General features: G+C 46.5%; 1 protein-coding gene across 1 annotated transcript in view; it reads right to left on the bottom strand.

The window, feature by feature from the left end:
• ADGRV1 (adhesion G protein-coupled receptor V1) overlaps positions 1 to 21,022 on the bottom strand; it is a 428,595-nt gene that overhangs the window by 12,596 nt on the left and 394,977 nt on the right. The window contains exons 88-89 of the mRNA XM_054987564.1: positions 4,790 to 4,981; positions 2,360 to 2,537 (exon numbers count right to left, since the gene is read on the bottom strand). Of these exons, the coding sequence (XP_054843539.1) occupies positions 2,360 to 2,537; positions 4,790 to 4,981 (370 nt within the window). The remainder of the gene's footprint in view (positions 1 to 2,359; positions 2,538 to 4,789; positions 4,982 to 21,022) is intronic.

Genomic DNA, 21,022 nt, shown 5'->3' with positions numbered 1-21,022 from the left:
AGCTAATGTTGCATCTGCTGTGAATGAGTTGGCTTTGAGGGTTCTGTTGGGTCCTTCCACTAGGCGATAGTTGCTGGTTGGGATGAGCTGAAGAAGTTTTCTAAACCAGACCATAGCTGCTCTCGATACTATCAAGGCAATGTCGGAGCCCTTGATGGCCATGGATGTGGCTTCATGAGCTTTTCTTAGGGTGAAGTCAGCCTTTTTCCCCAGGCTGTCCCAGCTCATGCCCTTGCCATCTTCTGACAGTAATTCAGATGACTGCAATGCTGCTACTGGAGCATCCACTAGTGAGACCTGAAAAAACTGATTAGTAAATGATGGTAAAACATACAGTTTCTTAATAAAGGTTGGAAATTGCTTGTTGCTCATAGGTTTTGCCCCTTCTGCTCTTAATTGCTTCTCAAAAAAATCAGGGAAGGGGAAGACTCTCTTTGCTACGCTCGATCTAGGAAAGAATTCTTTGTTCCCCTTGTATCTGCCCTTGGGGGTCTAAGGTAGATGGATCTGTTTCTTCTTCTGATGGATTCTCCTGTAGATCCAAGCCTCTCATGATCTTAGATAGGAGATACTGGTAGTTCTCTGACTTAAAGAATCTTAGGGATTGTTCTGGGATTTCTATCTCATCCTTTTCCTCATCTGGAATGTTGTATATCATAATAAATTGTATATTATGTGTTTGTAAAATGCTGTCAGGTCGCAATTGACTCATGGAGACTTCTGCTGAGGCCCTCAAGGCAAGTGAGAAGAAGTGGTTTGCCAATGCCTTCCTCTGCAGACTCTTCTTTCGTGGTCTCCCATCCAAGTACAGACCCTGTTTAGCTTCTGGGATCTGACAGGATCGGGCTATACTATGCCACCTTCCCCCTTCTCTTTCACTATCTGCATAAACTTCTGATTCCTATTGAGATTTATCTCTCTCTTTTTCCTGCTATAGGGTTCCCTTCTAGCTGCCTTAGTGGGCCAGCCAGGTTTCCCTTTGTATGAAATTCCCCTTTCTGCATTTCTCTGTGTGGGAGGGGAAGGGCAGGAGGCTGAACCATAGGGAGATCTATTTCTTCCCTCATAGTTGGTCTAATCAAGTTTAGGAAATCTGGAGATAATATCATGGTACCTGAGCCCAACACATTACTCACAGGTAGACCTTTGCGGTCAGCACTGGATCCTGTTGCTGTTGTTATTTGTAGATCTAGAAAAATGGCTTGACTGGCTTTTGCTGGGTCCTGTGCCCATTGATTGGCTTATGGATGTGGGGAAACTCACTCCATAGCTACCTCCCAGTCAGTGGGTAAGGTTACCTGAGTATGCGGGACCAGGAATGGCTGCCATGGTTTTTTTGAGTAGGGAGGAATAGTGCCTCTTTTTGGTGTGCTTTTGAGCTCCTGATCTTTTCGTGGTGTGAATGGCAGCCACTGCGGTCTCTGCACGATCTGTGCTGATTGCACTGGTGTTGTTACTGAGAACGGTGGTGAGGGGGACTTCCAACTCATTCAGAGAGGAAGTCATCACTGCCCTCATGGTTTTCTATTTTAAAGTGGTTGGGAAACTTGCTCTGTAAAGCTGTCAGATTTGGAGAAAATGGCCGTCATGGCCAATAAGTTCTCCTGTCTGAAGAAGTCTTTCCCTGAAGTATCTTTGTGTAGAAACACAGAATAGAGTAGATTAGTGAAGGAATTAAAAGGAAATGAAGAAAGGCACAAGAATAAGAATGTAGAATTAAAAGTTTAAAAGAAGGAATGAAAAACCAAATACGTGAGACAGTGCCTATTCTAAATTGCTCTCCCTGTCAAGGCAGGAAAAGAACTGAGGGGATGGGTGACTCCCACCAAGGAGAAGGAAGTGGAAAGACTTTGTTCCTGCCTCCCTGATTGGAGGGTGAGAATCACCTACCAAGATGTCCTCTGCCTCAGAGGGAGAAGACTGTAGTTCTGATTCACATGCTATTTTCTCCATTTCCTCCAAATGTGAACAAACATGAGCTGGAGGACATTGGAGTAGAATATTTTGTAGCACCATTATATATATGAAATGGATACAAGCATACTATTTCCTTCATTCATGCTAAAGATTAGCTCAAGTAGTGGACAGAAAATCCATTAAATGTTCCATCATAGCTCAATAGCCTGACATTTGTTGGGTTAAGGCAAAACTTTAATGCCTTTAAAATTAAATTTGTTTTTATGTGATTTTAAAAAAATAATCTGCATATTAGCTTTAGTATAGAGAATGACAATTTGTGCTCAACCAACACTTGGGCTCTAATTTGCACTGGCAGCCCAAATGCAATAGCAAAAGGTACACCTGATATGTTGAATTTCAAAGCATGGCATGCATGCTTCAATAAAGAAATCAGGCTCACCTGTTTTCAAAGCAAATATTAGATCATCAAATTCTTGTGATTCTTCATCAGCCACCAAGGAGCTGTTGCTGAACCCTCCAGGAGCTGTGAAAGCGCTGCCGTTTTGTGGGCTCTGCTTGAAGACAGCACTAGCCTGACTGGCTGGCCTCAATGATGCTCCCTCCCAGTCAGCTGGCATCTGTACAAAAAAAAAAATAAGCAGCCTACAGTTATTTCCAAAGAAGCAAAATGTGGCCACTTGCACAAGTGCTTGCAAGGATTGCTTATCACTAGAGATGGGCACGATCGGCATTACGATAGGAAAATACCCCCGATAATGGCGTTCGCGCCATCGGGACCTGGCTGATCGGTGCTGTCCACGGCAACAGATCCAGCGGTCGGGGGGGGGCGCTTGTTCGGGGCTTGATCGGGTCAATCGGTATCTGATCGTGATCCAGACACTCTGGCGCCAGCAATCTATTGCCCTGGCAACGGAGCCAGGGGAATGCCTGAGCTGTGTTTCCCCTCCTTCTGTCACTCTGGAAACCCAAATGGAAGCCCAGCTTTCCTTGATCAGCAGGGCTTCCTTCCAACCACAGAGCAGCAATGCACTCAGCTCTTGGGAGAAGAGACCCAGGGGAGGGAGGGGGAAGGGGGTGTTCCAAACATTTTTTGCTTTTAAAAAAAATGGGGCTTTGTACGCTGTTTTTCTGTCTGTCACTCTCTGTTTTTAACCTGCTTTTAAAACACTGTATTTTGTAGGAAAAAAATTTTTGGATCGTGCCCACCTCTACTTATCACCCAGCTCCAAGCACTTCTGTGATTGTACCTATTCCTTAGTGACTCCCTTGATGAGGGCTTCTTTTGCTTTCACACACACAGAATAATGCACTTTCAATGCCCTTCAGTGATCGTTTGTAAGTAGTTTTTCCTGTAGGATTTTCCTGTAGAAAACCCCACTTGCAAACGATCACTAAAGTGCATTGAAAGTGCATTATTCAACGTGTATGAAAGCAGCCTAGGAATTCATCCTGACATTCTTCTTCCAATGAGTCATTGCATAGATATACTTGGTTCTTATTCACTTTACTGAGATGTCTAAATATGTTCCAAATACAGATACTACATCAGAGCTGCCGAGTGCCAACACACACACCCTGCCCCAATACCCAGATTGAACTCCAAAAATTTGCCTCCCTTTCTACCAATCCTGGAATATTAGGGGGAAAATTCTAGAACCAAACAACACTTTCTCCACAGAATTTCCTCAAACACAAAAAAGATCAAATTCATTAACATCCTAAAATACTTCCTTACATTTTCTCTTCTGATACCTTCCAAACTATGCATGAATAAATACGCCTGTTTTTCAACTACTGAACTTTGAATAGGTTATTTCCTCAGCACCATTCGCTACTCCATTTGGGCATATAGCTTGGTATGGACCAAGCCTGTACAAGGTCTATTCGTGCTAAGGTCCCTTTCTGTACACAGTTAAATATACAAGACTACTTGTCATATAACTGATGGCTAGAGCTTCAGGAGCATGAAAAGGAAAAGTGTGCAAGTGATGTCAAACTGTGACCTTGTTTCCATGGACTGTATAATGAGCCCAAAGAACTTAACAACATGGCAATAGCTGCACAAAGAGTGGTGATTTTACAAAAACAACATCAAGCTTGCTAAACACAACTTTTATATAAGCTTGAATACACAAAATATTCAGCATGCTACAGTAGTTGGGCTTGGGTGTCGTAATTCCTGTTCGAATCCTTATTTAGCTATGAGACTCACTGAGTAAGCCTGGCAAATCTCCATTGTGTGTGTAAAGGACTCTCAAATCGCAGCTGACTTATGGTAACCCCACAGGGTTTTCAAGGCAAAAGATGAATAGTGGAGGGTTTCCCATTACACGTCTCATTGCATGTCTCCTGGACTTCCTTGTGGCCTCCCACCCAATTTCTACTCAGAGCCAACCCTGCTTTGCATCTGAGATCTCATGAGATTGGGCTGGCTTGGGCCATCCAGGTGTAGATGATTAACTTGCAGCAGCAATCTGCACATGAAGAGGGGAAGTAGGATGGCTTCCACTGGCCCCTTATGCCTTACCCCCACCCCACTCCCAAGATGGACTGGCTCTTCTGTGTAGGCTCTATGTAGAAGAGCCAGTCAGTGCATGGTGTTTGGAGGTGGTGACTGGGTGCAGTCCTGCTCCTCTCTCCACACATTTAATGATCCCCTTGTGCCATTGTCTCCATCAGGCTTCAGTTTTACTGACATCTGACGGCTGATTATGAGGATAAAACTCCTCTCTGTGAAAGGATGCAAATGCAGTAAAGAACATTTACCATTTACATGACTTTTTGAGAGTGCTCTTGGATCTGATATTGCCTGAAATATCTTTTTCTAAATATCTGTTTTCTAAATGCTGATGTAAAGTGATGTTGGTACCTCTTCCAGAGCACTGATAAGGTTCTGAGTAGATTTGCTGATCTCTTCTGCCGCTGGGAGCATGCCACTGCCATGGGTGAAAAACGCAGAGCCTGGACTTGTATGTCCATTCATTTCAACAGTGTAACTTGCTTTTACAGGGCAGCACAGCTGGTTGTGTAGAATAAAATACACTACAAAAACATAAAGGCCCTGGAAAGAATGAAGCGGGTTTTGAAAAAAGCATCCATGTACAGAACAAAGCATCTTTGAATATATTTAAGGAAACTGAGTCATGCAGAACTTCCCCCCCAATCTCAACCAAACAAGCATTCTTATGATTGTAACATACTTTTTAAAAAAGAGAGAGAGAGAGAGAGAAAATATGTCAAAGTAAATTATTGCCTTGGAAGGTAAAAACAAGGTAATGCCCCGAGGCTTCTATTAAGATAAATGGATCATTTAAACTTGCAGTTTTAACCCACCCAACTATGAAGCAAAGCCAAGAACAGAATACAACAAAGATTCACCTTCCTCACAATAGGAAGAAAATATCTTGAAGAATGCCTCACAATGGAGAAAGCCAGCAGGGATTTTATTCTCTCAAGTACCATCTTTTTATTTTTTTTGCTTCCCTATTTAATGCCATGCAAATATTGGCTGATGTCAGATTTCAGTTTAAAATTACTCTTCAAGCTGATTACATTTGAAGACAGGCTTGTCTTTATGCATTTAACAAGCATGTTGTTGTGTGTGCCTTAAATTTTTCTCATTTTATTCCTTTGACCATGTCATTGAATGGGCATCACGGGGTTTGTGGCCTATGTGTTCTTGATCCATTTGTTCCCGACAGTCTTCTAAAAAGACAGAGAAAAGCACTGAACTCCCCTCTCCTGTCCTGAGTCTGACTGCCTGTATGGCTCTAAGGCAGACAGCGAAAGTGCTTCGTCAATATCTTTCCACGGTCTTGGTTGATTCATGATACGGTTCATGAATCACAGTAATATTTTTGAATCAACAGGAGCAAGCCTGTAAGTTACACTTATCCTGTTCCTCATTTCTATCATGAGATTAATAGAACAGAAGTACTGAAGGGATATCTTGAGGGCAGGGATCCCATTCTGTTGGTGGGGTCATGGGATCCTCCGCCCCCCCCCCCACCTCTCACCTGGCCATTGGGGCGCAAGGCACAGGAACAGGCCTGGGAACCCCACAGTGTACTCCCACAGGCTCTGAACCACTTCCTCATCACACTAGGAATGACACCATTCTTGGTGTGATACAGAAACAACAGGTCCTGCACAGGGCTGATCTGATTAAAACTGGCTCCCAGTCTGGCTCCTGGAAATTACAGTGGGTCCAGAACGCTGCTGCCTGTGTCCTCATGGGTGTGCCTTTCAGGACACATGTAACTCCAGTCCTGCAACAGCTACACTGGCTTCCCGTGGAGTTCCAGATCAGGTTCAAGGTTTTGGTATTAACCTCTAAAGCCCTAAATGGACTGTGACCAGCATACCTGAGGGACTGTCTCTTCCCATTTACCCTCCAGAGGGTGCTGAGATCAGCTGGAAAGCACCTACAGGTGGTCCCTGGACCCAGGGAGGCTTACTTGGCCGGGCCCCGACCTGGTGGAACTCTCTGTCTGAGGAAACCTGGGCCTGCCAAGGTATTGTCTCCTTCAGGTGGGCCTGTAAGATAGAGATGTTCCACCAGGCGTATGGTTGAGGCCATCAGGGTTTCCACCAAATGAGCCTCTCTCCCGGTCTCCTCTATGTCTGTAGGGGGTATTGACCATCTACCCCCCATATATGAGTGACTGCACATGGTTAAACCGCACCTTCACCTCCACCAGATGTTATATGTTTTTTATACAGTGAGCAGGTATTTTATTAGAAAGCTGTGTTAATTGATTGTGATTTTATCTTTTATCTTCTGTTGTGACCCGCCCTGAGCCCGCTTGCAGGGAGGGCGGGATATAAATATAATAAATAAAAATAATAAAAAATAATAATAGTGTTTGGTGCTAATTTTTATCAAATCGGCCCCGTGTGGAACCCATCATTTCCATGTCACACTAGGAATAACATCATTTCCAGCATGACAAGGAAGTGCTCTGGAGTGTGTGTACGCACATGCTATGCATGCACACAAAATGAGTCCTCCCAGTGTGCACCCTCCCAATCCCCCGCCCCCATTCCCTGGTTTCAAGCCCAGGGAATCTGGCATCCGTACCTGAGGGTTACCAACCTCCAGGTAGGGGCTGGAGATCTCCCTGTTGTTTTAATGTAAATTATGTCTGTATGTTTTAGTGTTGTTGTGATCTGCCCTGAGCCTGCTTGTGGGGAGGGTGGGATATAAATCTAATAAATGAAAAATAGCTGCTCTCCAGACTGTAGCGATCAGTGCCCCTGGAGAAAATAGCTGTTTTGGAAAGCGGACTCTATGGCATTATATCCTGCCGAGGTCTCTCCCATCCTCAAACTCCATGTTCCCCAGTTGTTCCCATTTGAATTGTCCTGGAACAGGGGGAGGCACTGAGAGAAACCTGGCGGGAATTTTAAAAAACAACGACGTTTCAATACAACACCACAATTACATGAAAACGGCTAGAGGAATACCATTCGTCTTGGCTTCAATGATGTTATGGAAACATAACCAACAAGTGCCCTAAACAGCAGCAGAACCACGCTGCATGCGCCCAGTTTCAACAGTCTTGTAGCACTCAAAGTGTAAGAATGTAATGAACCAGCAGCATCTGACTGCTGTTTGAGTGGCAGGTTTCCTTTAGAGGTGTAACTTTAAAGAAAGTTATCTGTAGCACCTGCAACTCAAGGGTTACAACTTACAAGGACAGAACCATTCTTCTAAAATTCAGTACATTTGATATGATGTTTACTCAGACTGAAGATGTTCGTGGTATACAGGTCATGCATGGGCTTGCCTGTGTTGAGCTATGTAGACTAATCTTGTGAATTAGCCTTACATTGTTTTCAACTGAAGATAATTTATTTGCTTCATTTATAATCCCCCCCACCCACCCACTTCTTCCCAGTGGAGACCCAATGGTGGCTTACATCGTTCTCCTCTTCTCCATTTTATCCTCACAACAACCTGTGAGGTAGGTTAGGCTGAGATGGTATAACTGGTCCAACTTGCACCTAGCCAAGCTTCCATGGCAGAGTGGGGATTTGAACTAATAAAAGAATCACTTGTTTGCCTTTGATCAGAGTAAGGTGGAAAGGGCCATAGGTGATGAGGTAAGTTGCCAAACTGCTTAAATAAGCTTGAAACAAATCAAGAATGTGCTTGATGTTAATAAAGAGTAAACTTCAGAACATCTATAGAAATTGTTTGCAGGAGCCATGATAAGTGATGGCGGGTCAGAAGTTACATGGTATAAGCAAGTTCCTAGACTTGCTTAAAGCCTTGACAGGATGGGTAAAAAAAAAACATTACCCTTCAAGCTAAACATGCATTGGGAGCCTGAAAGTGAAAAATTGAACTCCAGGTTTAACTCTGATTAATTTAGAAAACTCTCAGGAAAATTACATGCAGTTTCTCTCCGGTTTCATCTGCAGGCAAATGTCTGTTCACTTTGGTCAAACCTTTTATGTAGGCTGGGTGGTGGAGCAACACACTTCAGTTACTGGGCTTTTCTGCATGCTCAACTCATTTCTGATTTTCTTAGTAGTCAATCTACAAGCATTGAGATCAGTTTGGGTACAGTTTTTACACGTCTGCCCTCCAGTTGCACTTTTAGAGTTGTGGAGATGGTTTATTTTCTTCCTCATGTGCCTTAAATAATCAGGATTTTCAAGCAAGGGTGCTGTCGTCATTGATGGCATAATCACTGATGTCATAGCACCCACCCACCCCTTTTATTTGTGCATGTGCTTATATTGCTATATCAATATAAGGGCTTAAGTTTTTGAAAAAGATACAAAATGAACACATCGTCAGTCTTTGCATGGGGAAGCCTAAAAATGGAGCAGCTCCACCATCCATACCTAAGCATGCCCCAGTCCAAACCAGAACCCTTCCTGGGTTCACCTAGAACAAGGAGGTGGAGGTCACCACTGCTGGTGCAAACCAACCTTTGTTGTGACAAAGCCCAGAGCAGAAATGGCGACGTGCTTTTAAAACTGTGCTGCTTTTTTTGGCACCAGAATTGCCCCCCCCCCCCCGCCATCCTCTGGACCACTGGGTCTTTTGCTTTAAAAAAAAAAATCATCAATTTCATATTGATATATTGATCTACCATTGTAATAATAGTTGCAGCAGGTTCTCTGAATTCCAAGCTTTCATTTTTTTAAAAAGAGTATGTCTCCAGCCCTTTTTGTTGCAGAGATATAATGAAAAATGCATATCTCTTCAATGGAAGGGGCTAGGGACTTACTTTTTTAAAAAACTAAAGCTGGGAATTCAGAGAACTTGCTGCAACTATTATTAGATTGGTAGGTCAATATATCACTACGAAACTGATGTTTTTTTTTAAAAAAAGATCAAAAATAAAACCAAGAGGGGGGAAAGGAAGGCTGGGAGAAGAGTGACTTGACAACAATGAATGGCCAATTATTGAAAAGTGGGCTGAAGGTGAGTGGAAATGGGGTGGGGTGGAGGAACCAAACAAAACTGAAAGAAACATTATTCATAAGTAAAAAAATCTACTAAAAAAATCAGCTTACAGAAAAAGATTGGCATAAAAATGGTCTCAAAAGAACAACAACAAGAAGAACAAAACCTCGGGGGTAAAGACCAAAATAAACCAAAGTGAAAACTAAAGGCAAAAAATTGGTGCAGAAATCAGGGGATAAACCAAAGTAGTATGGGTCCAGAACCAATGAAAAAACCCAGTGTGGAAAACCCCACTCTCTGGGAGCAATGACGTGACTTACTGCAAGCTATCTAATCAGCAGTGGGGCAAAAGGTCACAAAGCCAGAATATGGTCTAGGTTTCCCATTTGGTCTTGAAAGTGCAACAAACTTATATTAGCTTTCAGTATAGCATTTCTTTCTGAAATTTTAAGATAAACTGGAGGCCTCTAAAATTTGAAAATCTAACCAATTTATTTCTCTGGCATAAACTGTTGTGGACTACAGCCCACTTTACTCAATGCATGGAGTGGGTCCTTGGCAGCCATATATATATGTACATGCATATGTGCAAAATTATGAAAGCAAAACTGTAAATGGCAAGAAGGCCATGATGAGATGTAACCAGGAAAGACTCAAATACAGTCTAGAAAAAAACAGAGACCCATGATAGCAGTAACTGGAAATCTTTCTAGATCTGCTAAGCTGGTTAACAGCTGTAATGACTAGACATGGGCACAAACAGCATTACGAATGCAAAAAAGACACGAACAGCACGATCGGCGGTTTGCAAACAAGCTGCTAGTGAGACCCCATTCTAGACGAACAAGTGGTCGTCGCAAGCCTTGTTTGTTGCGTACGTCTGCTGTTCATGAATCCAGACAGTTAGGCGCCTTCAATCAATTATGTTGGCAATGGAGGCAGGGACTGCCTGAACTCTGCACTCCTTCTATCGCCCTGGAAACCCCAATCTAAGCCCAACTTAGCTTGATGGGCAGGTCTTCCTTCCAAGCGTGGAGCTCCAAATTGGTTACAATTGGTTACATGAGAGCAGATACCAGGGGGCTATGGGAACTCTAATCTAATTCCCGCAAACCCTGTTAAGCAGTGCCGACTGCCAACCATAGACTTCCTGTGTTGCACTATGGGACCTCTGGTTATAAAAGGCACTGTGCTCGCAGGCTGGCTTTCAGTTTTAGCAGGCAGTGGAGTGGGACAGAGCTGTTGCTAGCCTTTTGGGAGAGAAACAGGGAGAGTGCATTGGAGCTGGGATTATTTGTGTGTGTGGTGGGATAGGGATCTATCCCCTCTGGTTCCAGGGCTGCTGCCAGGCCCTGGGGCCAAGCTCAGTGGGCACCTCGGCTGAGGGCACACACTGATTACTATTATTATCAGTGCCTGATCTGGTCATGTTTCTGGGAGGGCTGGGCTAAGGCTCTACCCCCTCCCTCTGGTTCTAGGGCTGCTGCCATGCCCTGGGGCCAAGCTCAGTGGGCGCCTTCGCTGAGAGCTCACAGTGTTCTTTCTTTTTCTTTCCTCCTTAATTCTTGTTTGCTGGCACAAAGAAGCTTCGGGCGAGGGCCAAGGGTGGTTGTGGGGGGAAGTGCAAAGATTGTCCCGGTTGCCCCATGAGAAGCAGTACTGGGCAGGGCTCTAGGGCAGCAGAGACTCCCATTCCCCAAAATTCACCTGTGGGGGCTGTGGAGGAGGCTGAAAAGCTCTTGCTGCCAGGAGAAAAGGAACTCTTTAAACTGTTTGATGAGGAGGAGGGTGAGGGATCCATGGAGGAATGGTTTGGGTTCGATGAAACATCCATCACGTCCCTATCCCAAACTCCCAGTGCGGTCCCTGCCTGCAGTCCACCCTTCACTCCATCTTCCATTGCCAGCCCTGCAGCGCGGCCAATAACCCTTGGTCCTCCTTCCCCTGAAACAGTTAGTGGGCCACGGTTCAAACTCTCTGTATGGAGGCACATTTGGGCCCTTCCAAATGACCCCCATGTGGTGTGGTGCCGTGTCTGTGATGGCCTGGTGCGCAGGGGCAATGGCCCGAAGCACCTGTCATTGACAGTCCTGACTAGGCACCTGAAGACGTGCCACCAGAGCCTGTGGTCTCCATCCTCAGCCAGCGAAACATCTGGAGGGGGGAGACAGAGGGCTACCAGCTCCTCTGAGACGGGATCAGTGGGAGGGTCACTGGAATCCACACCAAGCAAGAAGCCTTGCCCCGAGGGTGCTGCTGGTGGGAGCAGAATGGTCAGGCAGGCCGACCTTGGGGAGGTTGTTCCATCGGGGTCGGGGATAGTGCCATTTAAAAGGGTGAGGTCAAGGGCTAAGGAGGTGGGCGTTGGTGTGGTGGTGGAGACGATTGCCCTGCAAGGATTCCCCCTATCCACCGTGGAGGGAATGGGCTTCCAAAGGCTGCTTCAGCACTTTGCCCCATGGTTCTCCATGCCATCACAGAGCACCATTTGGGCGTCGAGTCCTGTCTGCCCTCTACCAGTCTGTGTGAGACATAGTGCTCAGGGAGCTGTTGGCTGCCAAAGGCCGTACAGTAAACTTCACGGCCAACCTCTGGAGCAGCTGCCATCACGAGTACTTTGCCTTCACTGCCCACTGGTGGCAACCAGAGGACCTCTGTCGCCCCAGGACAAGAACTGGCACCCGGGAAAAGGTGCCATGCTTGACACCAGGCTACAGGATAGTTCTTCTCCAGGCCCGGGGGATGGATGATGTCCATACTGGGAAGAACATTGCCACCACTGTAAAGGCGGCACTGAGAGAGTAGATGGCCGGGGGGTGGGGAAGGGTTTGTCCGTGGCTTCATGGTGACAGACGTGGGAAGCACCATGTTGGCAGCCCTGAAAGAGGCATCCCTCCCAGGCCTGGTGTGCATGGAGCACAAGCTGCACCTGGTGATGAGGGACGTGCTCGGGCTGAGGAGCAAGCCAAGGGACAGCTGGGACAAGGGAACCTTGTGGGCGCACAATCTGCTGGACATTTGCCGCCGCATCACTTCCCTCTTCTCCCGCAGCATCAACTCTTCCTGCGAGCTGTTCAAGAGGCAGGGGGAGGGGGGGACCCCGAGCACCAACTCTTTCAGGACCTGCCCACCCGCTGGAACTCCACCTACTATATGGTATGTCGTCTGGTGGAGCAGAAGGGCCCGTTGCAGGACATCCTGTCATCTATGGAAGTTCTGAGGAGGGGAGAGGAGCTGAGCCTCAGCTCCATGGAATGCAGAGTCCTTGCCCAGTTGTTCCGGAAGCTGAAACCCTTTAAGGAGGCCACCGAGCTCTTGTACACGTACGAGGCCAGCCTGGGTCAGCTCATCCCCCTGATCCACGAGCTCAACTAGTTCCTGTCCAAGAAGCTTGAGCACGAGAAAGAGCTGCTCCCCAGGGTCAGGGGCTTTGTGAGGCGGATGCAGGCATGTGTGTCCAAGAGCTTGCATCCTCTGTGCCCAGAGATGCCATACCTCTGTGACCCCCGAATCAACAGCAGCATCGCCATGCGGGTGGGTCAGATACAGCCCTGGAAAAAGGAGCTCCACACAGCAATGTTCCGTTTCCAGAAAGAGAAGGCAGGATGGAGGGAACCGGGCAAGGGCGAGGAGCAGGCGGCGTAGAAGGAGGTGGAGGAGGAGGTGGGAAGAGAATCACATCAAGAGAGACCCATCCAAACAGCCCCACTTGATCTCTGGGCCTCGTTGGTGGGCTGTGTGGTTGGCTGCAGCACAGTGGGTGCATCTCTCGCAGTGGAGGACTCAGTGGGGGCTATGGTGCGAGAGTACCTTGCTGAGCCCCCTGAGCCCCCCCATTCCAACCCATTAGAGTATTGGGTGAGTAAATCTGCCGTATGGCTGGAACTGTCCATCGTGGCAACCAACATTCTGTCCTGCTCCACCAGCGTGGAGAGTGAGTGGGTGTTCTCCCACCTGAGAGACCTCCTCCATCCCCACTGCGTACGTTTGCACGCAGACCTGCTGGACATGGTGACCTTCATCAAGGTCAACCTCAACCTACTTGGGTATCCCTCTGTGGACCTGGACCTACCTGGGCTCTGAGCCACCCCAAGACTACTGTGATTCTAGGCCAAGCTCTTCTGCATTGGGCTGTAGCCCCCCTCAGTTCTCGGGGCTGCTTTCAGGCTGGTAACCCTTTGCCTTTCTCTCCCAGACAAGTTCCTGTTCCCTCTTTCAACCTCTCCCTCTCTGGATGGCACCAATACGACCCTTCCCGACAACTTGTCCTGCCCATCGCGTCCTCTCCCTGACAAGTTCCCAGTCCCTCTTTCAACCTCGCCCCCTCTGGATGGAACCACTACGACCCTTTCCAATGACCTCTTCTTTCCTGCCCATCCTGTTCTTTATGCGAAGGTAGGAAGGTGGGTGATGTTAGTTGCTGCCGCCTTTGAGCATGAGAGACTACCACAGCACTGCCACTGCCTTTGGGCCTTCCCGCTCCTGCTCTGCAATGCGGCTGGTAAAAACCCTTTGTCCTCCTCTCCCTGCCAAGGTCCTGGACGTTCTCTCTTTCAACTCTTCCCAACGACCTCTCCTGTCCTGCCCATCCTATCCTTTCCACAAATGCAAGAAATTGGGTGCTGTCAGCTGCCACCACTTTTGGTCACGAGGGACAGCTCAGCTTCTGTTGCGCATGTGCTTGTACGGTACTGCATGGTGCCCCCTATCCATGGCGCCTTCTGTCCCCTCTGAGCAGGGAGGAATGGGTCCTACACTGCGACTCACACCCTTTCCGTGAAGGCAGGAAGGTGGGTCATATCATCTGCCGCCGCTGCCCCGCAACCCAGTGAGTTTCTTGGCTCATGGCTCACCAATGAAGGGGTCTTCCCGGTCCTGCTCTGCGATGCGGCCGATAACCCTTTGTCTCCGTCTCCCTGACAAGTTCCCTGATGGTCCCTCTTTCAACCTCTCCATTTCCCAAACCGCTCAGATGCCTCCCAACCTCTCCTGTCCTGCCCATCCCATCCTTTCTGCGAAGGCAGGAAAGTGGGTCATGTTGTCTGCCACCACTGGCCCGTAATTCAGTGGGTTTCTCGGCTCATGGCTCACCAATGAAGGGGTCTTCCCGGTCTTGCCTCTTGATGCTGCTGGTAACCCTTTGTCTCCCTCTCCCTGACAAGGTCTCAGTCCCTCTTTCAATGTCCCCCTCTCTGTACGGTGCCCAACAACCCTTCCCCACGACTTGTCCTGTCCATCGCCTCCTCTTCCTGACAAGTTCCCAGATGGTCCCTCTTTCAACCTCGGCTTCTGTGGATGGAACCAATACAACCCTTCCCAATGACCTCTCCTGTCCTGCTCATCCTGTCTTTTCCGCGAACGCAGGAAGGTGGGTTGTGTCAGCTGCTTCTGGTTTTGGGCATGAGGGACAGCTCAAAAGCTGTTGCTGATATGGTTGTGCTGCACGGTGCCCCCCACTGCATGGCCCCTGCTGTCCCCTCTGAGCAGGGGCGAATGGGTTCCTCCTACCCTTTCTGTGAAGGCAGGAAGTTGGGTGTTGTCTGCTGCTGCTGCTTTTGGGCACGTAGGGCAGCTCAGGAGCTGTTGCACATATGGTTGCGCAGCATGGTGCCCCCTATCCATGGGCACCTGCTGTTCCCTCTGAGCAGGGGAAATGGGTCCTGGCTGCGACACTCGTCCTTCCTGTGAAGGCAGGAAGGTGGGTGATGCTGGCGGCAGCCTGCTTGTACTGCTTGCACAGGTAAGCTGTCTCTAAATGGTGTGGATTCTGTGGAACTACTGTCTTCTGTAGGGTGCGTTGAATAGACTGCCATGTCTGTGATGGCAGGCTGGTGGGTGATGCAGTGGGACAGCCCATAGCTCCCCACATGGGTACCTACCTGTCTGCCCACAATCCCCTTTCCTAGGGGAACTGATGCTTCCCCCACGATGGGGGGGGGGAGGCATCCTCCCCCACCTCGATGGCCAGTACATGAGCCGCCACTTCTACATGTTAGGCCCCACCTCCCACCTTTGGTTCTTTCCTTCCAACTTTCTAATGACGGGATAACGCAGATATTTATGCAATCCACGTCTCCCCAATATGCCTGTACATGGTATCTGTCTCTCCTGTCAATTCAATACAGGTATTCAATGTATCCATGCATCTCTCTATCCTATACACTTATCCCATACAGCTATGCACCTGTCTATTGAGATACTTATCTATCCCATGTACCTAAACGTCCAATGCTCCATGTCCAGCAGGTGTGTTTGGGGGGCAACAGCCTCTGCACCACACGAGGTATGGATAGCAGCATTGGCCCCGATGCCATGATGTCCCCATCTGGTGGACATACGGTGGTGTCTCTGACCCACCAGGGTGTGTGTTTGTGTGTGCAAGGCCTCCACGTATGCCATCATATCTTGCTGGAGGGTTTTCTTTGCAGACTGTTGCTGCTGGGTCATTTGGTTATGCGGCAGCCGCCAACATGACCCACCTTCCAGCCTTGGCGGAAAGTAGCCTCTGGGAGGCCTGGCGGGTGGGTGAATGGGGGGGGGGGCGCCGGCAAGTGGCCAAACTCCCCTCCCCTGATAGTGCTATCCTAAGCACACTTACACCCTTCTAAGTCCATTGAAATAAACTGGCTTAGAGGGGTGTAACTCTGCCTAGGATTGCATTGTTAGTGCGTACCATTCAGATGATCTTTCCCCTTTGCTATCAGTAGTTTCTTTTGCAGCTCTGACCAGATAAATATAGCTGATACAGTTTATATTTTGGCTGCCTTTTAATTCTGACTGAGCTCAGATGAGCCAAAGAACAAAGGATGAAAGCCGTCATAACATTTTGGAAGCCAGTTTGGATGTGCCTTCACTGCATTGAGTCTAATCCATATTTTTTTTTCTCCAGGGCTGAACCTTAACAAACTTCAGCTGAACCCTGAAGAAAACATGGCTTTGCAAATTTTCTGCCAAAATCAACCGTAGATGATGCCAAAAAGCTGCCACCCATGATGTCCTCAAGAAACCTCTCCGCCCCTTCCTTGGAGCAACTTCTTTTTTAAACGTTTCTATTTTTTAAATCAATAAGACAAAGAATGAACAGATATATGAACGTGTGGCTCTTCAAAAGTGGTCAGTCATTTAACAATGTGAGAGGAGGCCTAATTGTAGAATCTATCCTTCAAGTTGCTAGCAGAAACACCTTATGATTCACATTATAATACTATGATTACATTGCACTTGAGGGATCCACTGTAAATTTTCCTTCTATATATGTGTTCACATTAAATGGTTCTGGGAGGAAACCTGATTCAAGAAAACTGTAAGATACCACCCAATACAGCATCTTATCAATGATGATGGAAAATCCTACCTACATATATTCTCATAGCAAAGAACAGGGCAAGTAATACTGACATATATCCAACCATGCAGTTCCTCCAGTAGAATGGCATTTCTGTTTTCAGGACAGAGATTTACACTAGTCCCTCCCTCCCACTGCAGATCCCCCCCTTGGCCCCCTATTCTGTTCCTGAGGGTCTACTGACCTCAAGGAGCAACATTTCAGAGGGATCAGTAGAATGGAGCAGGAGGGGTAAGTGGGAAGTCTTGCCCCTTGAAGTCTGTGGATGGCTGGATACATGCTGCTTCTACCAATAATTCTCAATAAGGCTTATGGTTGTATAGCTATGCCCTGAGCTGGATGGAGCACATCAGATCTTGGAAGCTAAGCAAGGTTGGTCCTGGTCAGTATTTGCATGGGAGATAATCAAGGAAGGCCAGGGTTGCTACGTAGAGGCACACCAACGGCAAACCACCTCTGAATGTCTCTTACCTTGAAAACCCTATGGGATCACCTGTATCTCACTTGTCATGGCTCCCTTGTCCCACAGGAAGACTGGAGGGGAGGCCAAGTGCAAATACTCAAAGCTGGAAGTGAATCCTTGTCTCCCAGGGTTACAGGAGCCACTACCAGTCCCTCTGAACTAACCCTCAGCTGAGACACCAAGAGACAAGTCTCCAGCCCTACCAGATGTTAATCAAGAAGTCAGCCCTGCAAGGTAGGACACCTACAGGTTGAATTCCACAAACACAATCACTTGGTGGCTGTAGCCAAAATAGGCCCAGATACTGTATTTGGACTGAAGCTCCAAAACTCAAATAACATTACAAAAGTATAATTAATAAGGTGAATTAGAAGAATGCAAGAAATTACAAAGAGAAGTTGTGCAAAACAGCAAAGGAAATTTAAAAAATACATAAATACTCTAAAATACTGTACAGGCTTTGGTCCTCTAACAGATGTTACCTTATCAGACCAGAAGCACAAAAGTCCAAGTAGAACTCCAAAGTCTATATTCCAAATGCAAGTGTCCTGGAATAACACCTATCCTGGTAGGTGGGTCCAGAGCAGAGAAAGGAGTGTAGTAGCAGGTATCCCGCCAGCAGTGACAACAATGCCCAATTGGAGCACAAAGCGAATAGAGTAGGGATGAAACTAGAATGAAGACCCTTGCATTATGCCAGGCTGCTGCACCATGACCTGAACCTGACTGACCAATCAATATGTGTTGCTAGACCTTGAGACCATGTTCCTCGGCAGAGGAACTTACTGAGCAACTTAGTGTGACTCAGGTTTCCTTGTGGTATTGAGATGGAGAGTGAGTGCAAAATCTCCTCCTGGTCTATTGAACATGAAACTCTGAGTTCCTGATCTAATCTGCACCTGTGCCTCAGTTCCGTCCCATCTCTTTATCTCTCTGAAAACAGAAGAGTCATAGGGATTGTACTTTTCCAGAGAAAGTCCTTCAGCAGCTTAACCAGACCTAAAAACCTTGCCCAAAGGTTTGAAAAGCCATGAAACGGACTAGGATAGGTCATCTTCTTGACAGTGCTCGTGACAGGAAATGGGCACATTTATAGCCTGCTTTTCTTCCAGCAAGGAACTTGAGACCGTGTACAAGCTGCCTCATAGGGTGTTTTGTTGTAGGGAAAATAATAACACATTTTGTAAACTGCTCTGAGTGGGTGTTAAGTTGTCATGAAGGGCAGTATATAAATCAAATGTTATTGTTGGTTGTTGGGGGTTTTCCGGGCTGTATTGCCGTGGTCTTGGCATTGTAGTTCCTGACATTTCGCCAGCAGCTGTGGCTGCTGTTATTGTTGTTTTCTTGTTGTTAATGTTATTGTTGTTTTCTTGTTGTTGTTGTTATTATGGAAAGCAGATAGTTTTCAACAGAATGGTAAAAGTGTTTTATTATCAATCAGTCACTGTAAGAGTTGGAAAATGAAATGAATGCAGACAGGGTTTATGTCTATAGCTGGTCTGGAGCTCTCCTGCTAGGCTGTTGCCATTTTAGAAATCAGTAGAGGTAAGTGTGGGTATGCAGAGAGCGACCAACTTTGGGATCTGTAAAAATCAACCTTTTTGTTCAATAAGATTGAAATTTAGGAGATCTTTAGATTAGAGGGTGGACTGTGTTATGTGCATATTTGGTGCCATTAACTACAGCTGCCCCAGACCCTTGAAATAGATTTCCCTTTGAAAATAAATGGTCCCAAACACCCCCCCCCAAAAAAAATTGGCTCCTGAAAATAATATTTTTCCCCAAAGTCCAGATCAGAAATTATAATGAAAACTTTCTCAGTGTATACTACTAGTAGTTACTACAACATATAGAGTGTTCAACATGTGACTCAGCCTCACTAGAAAATTTCCAGGCTGCCCTCAGTGGTTATCTTTCTTTGTAGAAGAGGAAATCTATAAGGTAAAGTGTCTCATATCTGACAAAATCAAAAAGAGTCCAGTAGCACCTTTAAGACTAACCAATTTTATTGTAGCATAAGCTTTCGAGAACCTGGTACCTGTGCTGGTGACTCTGCTGGCCAATTCATGATTGTAAGTGAGAAGTCGTTTAAGATTGGGGGGCTGTCTGTAGGCAAGGAAAGGTCTTCCACCCAGGACTTCTGAGAGAGAGGTATCATTTTCCAGGATGGGTTGTAGCTACACAGGTACCAGGCCCTGCAACAGACCCAGATGCCAGCTCTGCCCCTATTTCTACCCAGGGAATACAATTACAGGACCCAATGACATCAACTACACTGTCTCTGGCTCTTACAGCTGCTCATCCTCCAATCTGATATATGCCCTCATGTGCCAACAATGTCCTTCTGCTCTGTACATTGGACAAACCAGCCAACCTCTACACAAAAGAATAAATGGACACAAATCTGACATTAGAAATGGAAACGTCCAGAAACCAGTGGGAGAACACTTCAATCTACCAGGACATTCCACCAAAGACTTAAAGGTCGCTGTGGTTCAACAGAAACCTTTCAAAAACAAAATCCAACGGGAGGCTGCTGAATTGGAATTCATATGCAAATTTGACTCTGTCAAGCTGGGACTGAATAGAGACTATGAATGGTTATCACATTATCACAGGTAACAGATTCCCTTTACAGAGGCGTGGTCGGGGGGAGCCCAGTGACACCTGGTGTGGGCTTTCGGGGACCACAGTTCTCTTTGTCAGATGCAGCTGGCAGGGAGAGCTGTGGTTATCGAAGGCTTACACTACATAGGAATTGGATACTTTCACTGCTACAAACTAATACGGCAAACTGACTGCACACCAAAAGGAGATGTTTACATTTCCAAGCAAAGGAATGTTTTGATTGCCTCCACGCTAATTGCATTCTGTCCCCTTGTGATAAATGTCCCCTTCTTTCCTCTCTCTCTTCTCCCCTCCTCTTCTGTATCTGCCCAGTTTGGATCAGGCATCTGACGAAGAGAACTTGATTCTCGAAAGCTTATGCTACAATAAAATTGGTTAGTCTTAAAGGTGCTACTGGACTCTTTTTGATTTTGCTACTACAGACTAACACGGCTAACTCCTCTGGATCTATGATCATATCTGACAGTCACTGTATATGGAATTGTGACAGAGTGGATAATGCACTAGGTAGGCGGGCCCTTTGTTTTGTCTTTTAAAATTGCAAAGATATAAGTACCAAAGATTGTTTTCTCCTTGACAAACATTTTTATGTTTTGCCTTTCTTCATTGATATTGGAAGGTTTCACAAACAGATATTCCTTTAATTCATTCATCCCTTGAAAACAACAGCCACTGACAGTCGATCCCGGAGTTTACAATACTGTCTGGCTGGTGGATGTAGCTGCAAGAAATGGACTTGCAAGTGGGTACATCCCACCATGACCTAGCTCATTTCTCTTTCAATTAATCTCTGTTCCTCAGTGCTCTGTTCCTTGAAATCATGTATAGATGCAAAAAGAAAAAAGGCAGCATGGAAATAAATGGAGGTCAAATGGAAACAATAGCAAGTGAAATGCACTTACTAATCTAGGCATACCCTTTGTGCTGCCTATTGTGTCAGTTCTGGTCCGATTGAGTCATCTTACCTGATTTGGAAGGAAGTGGTTAAGGGCATTGAGGTAACTATGAGAGCAGAGGTGGAGGGAAGAGGCAAGAAGCCAGACCAAGCCCAAAGTGTTGCAAATCCTAAGAATGATCCTGATTGTGACCTGGCATTTCAGCCACAGAGTGTTAATTATGGAGCAACTTCTCCCAGGTGAGCCTCTTTTTTCACTAAGATCTTCCCTGGAGGCTTCGCTTCTGATTTCCGAAGGAGGCACAAAGCAGGGCTTTCTTTGAGTATGGTAAAAAGAAACTGCATCAC

The sequence above is a fragment of the Eublepharis macularius genome, chromosome 8 (assembly GCF_028583425.1).
Source record: "Eublepharis macularius isolate TG4126 chromosome 8, MPM_Emac_v1.0, whole genome shotgun sequence".
Lineage (NCBI taxonomy): Eukaryota > Metazoa > Chordata > Lepidosauria > Squamata > Eublepharidae > Eublepharis > Eublepharis macularius.
This window is presented reverse-complemented; position numbering and strand designations above follow the sequence as displayed.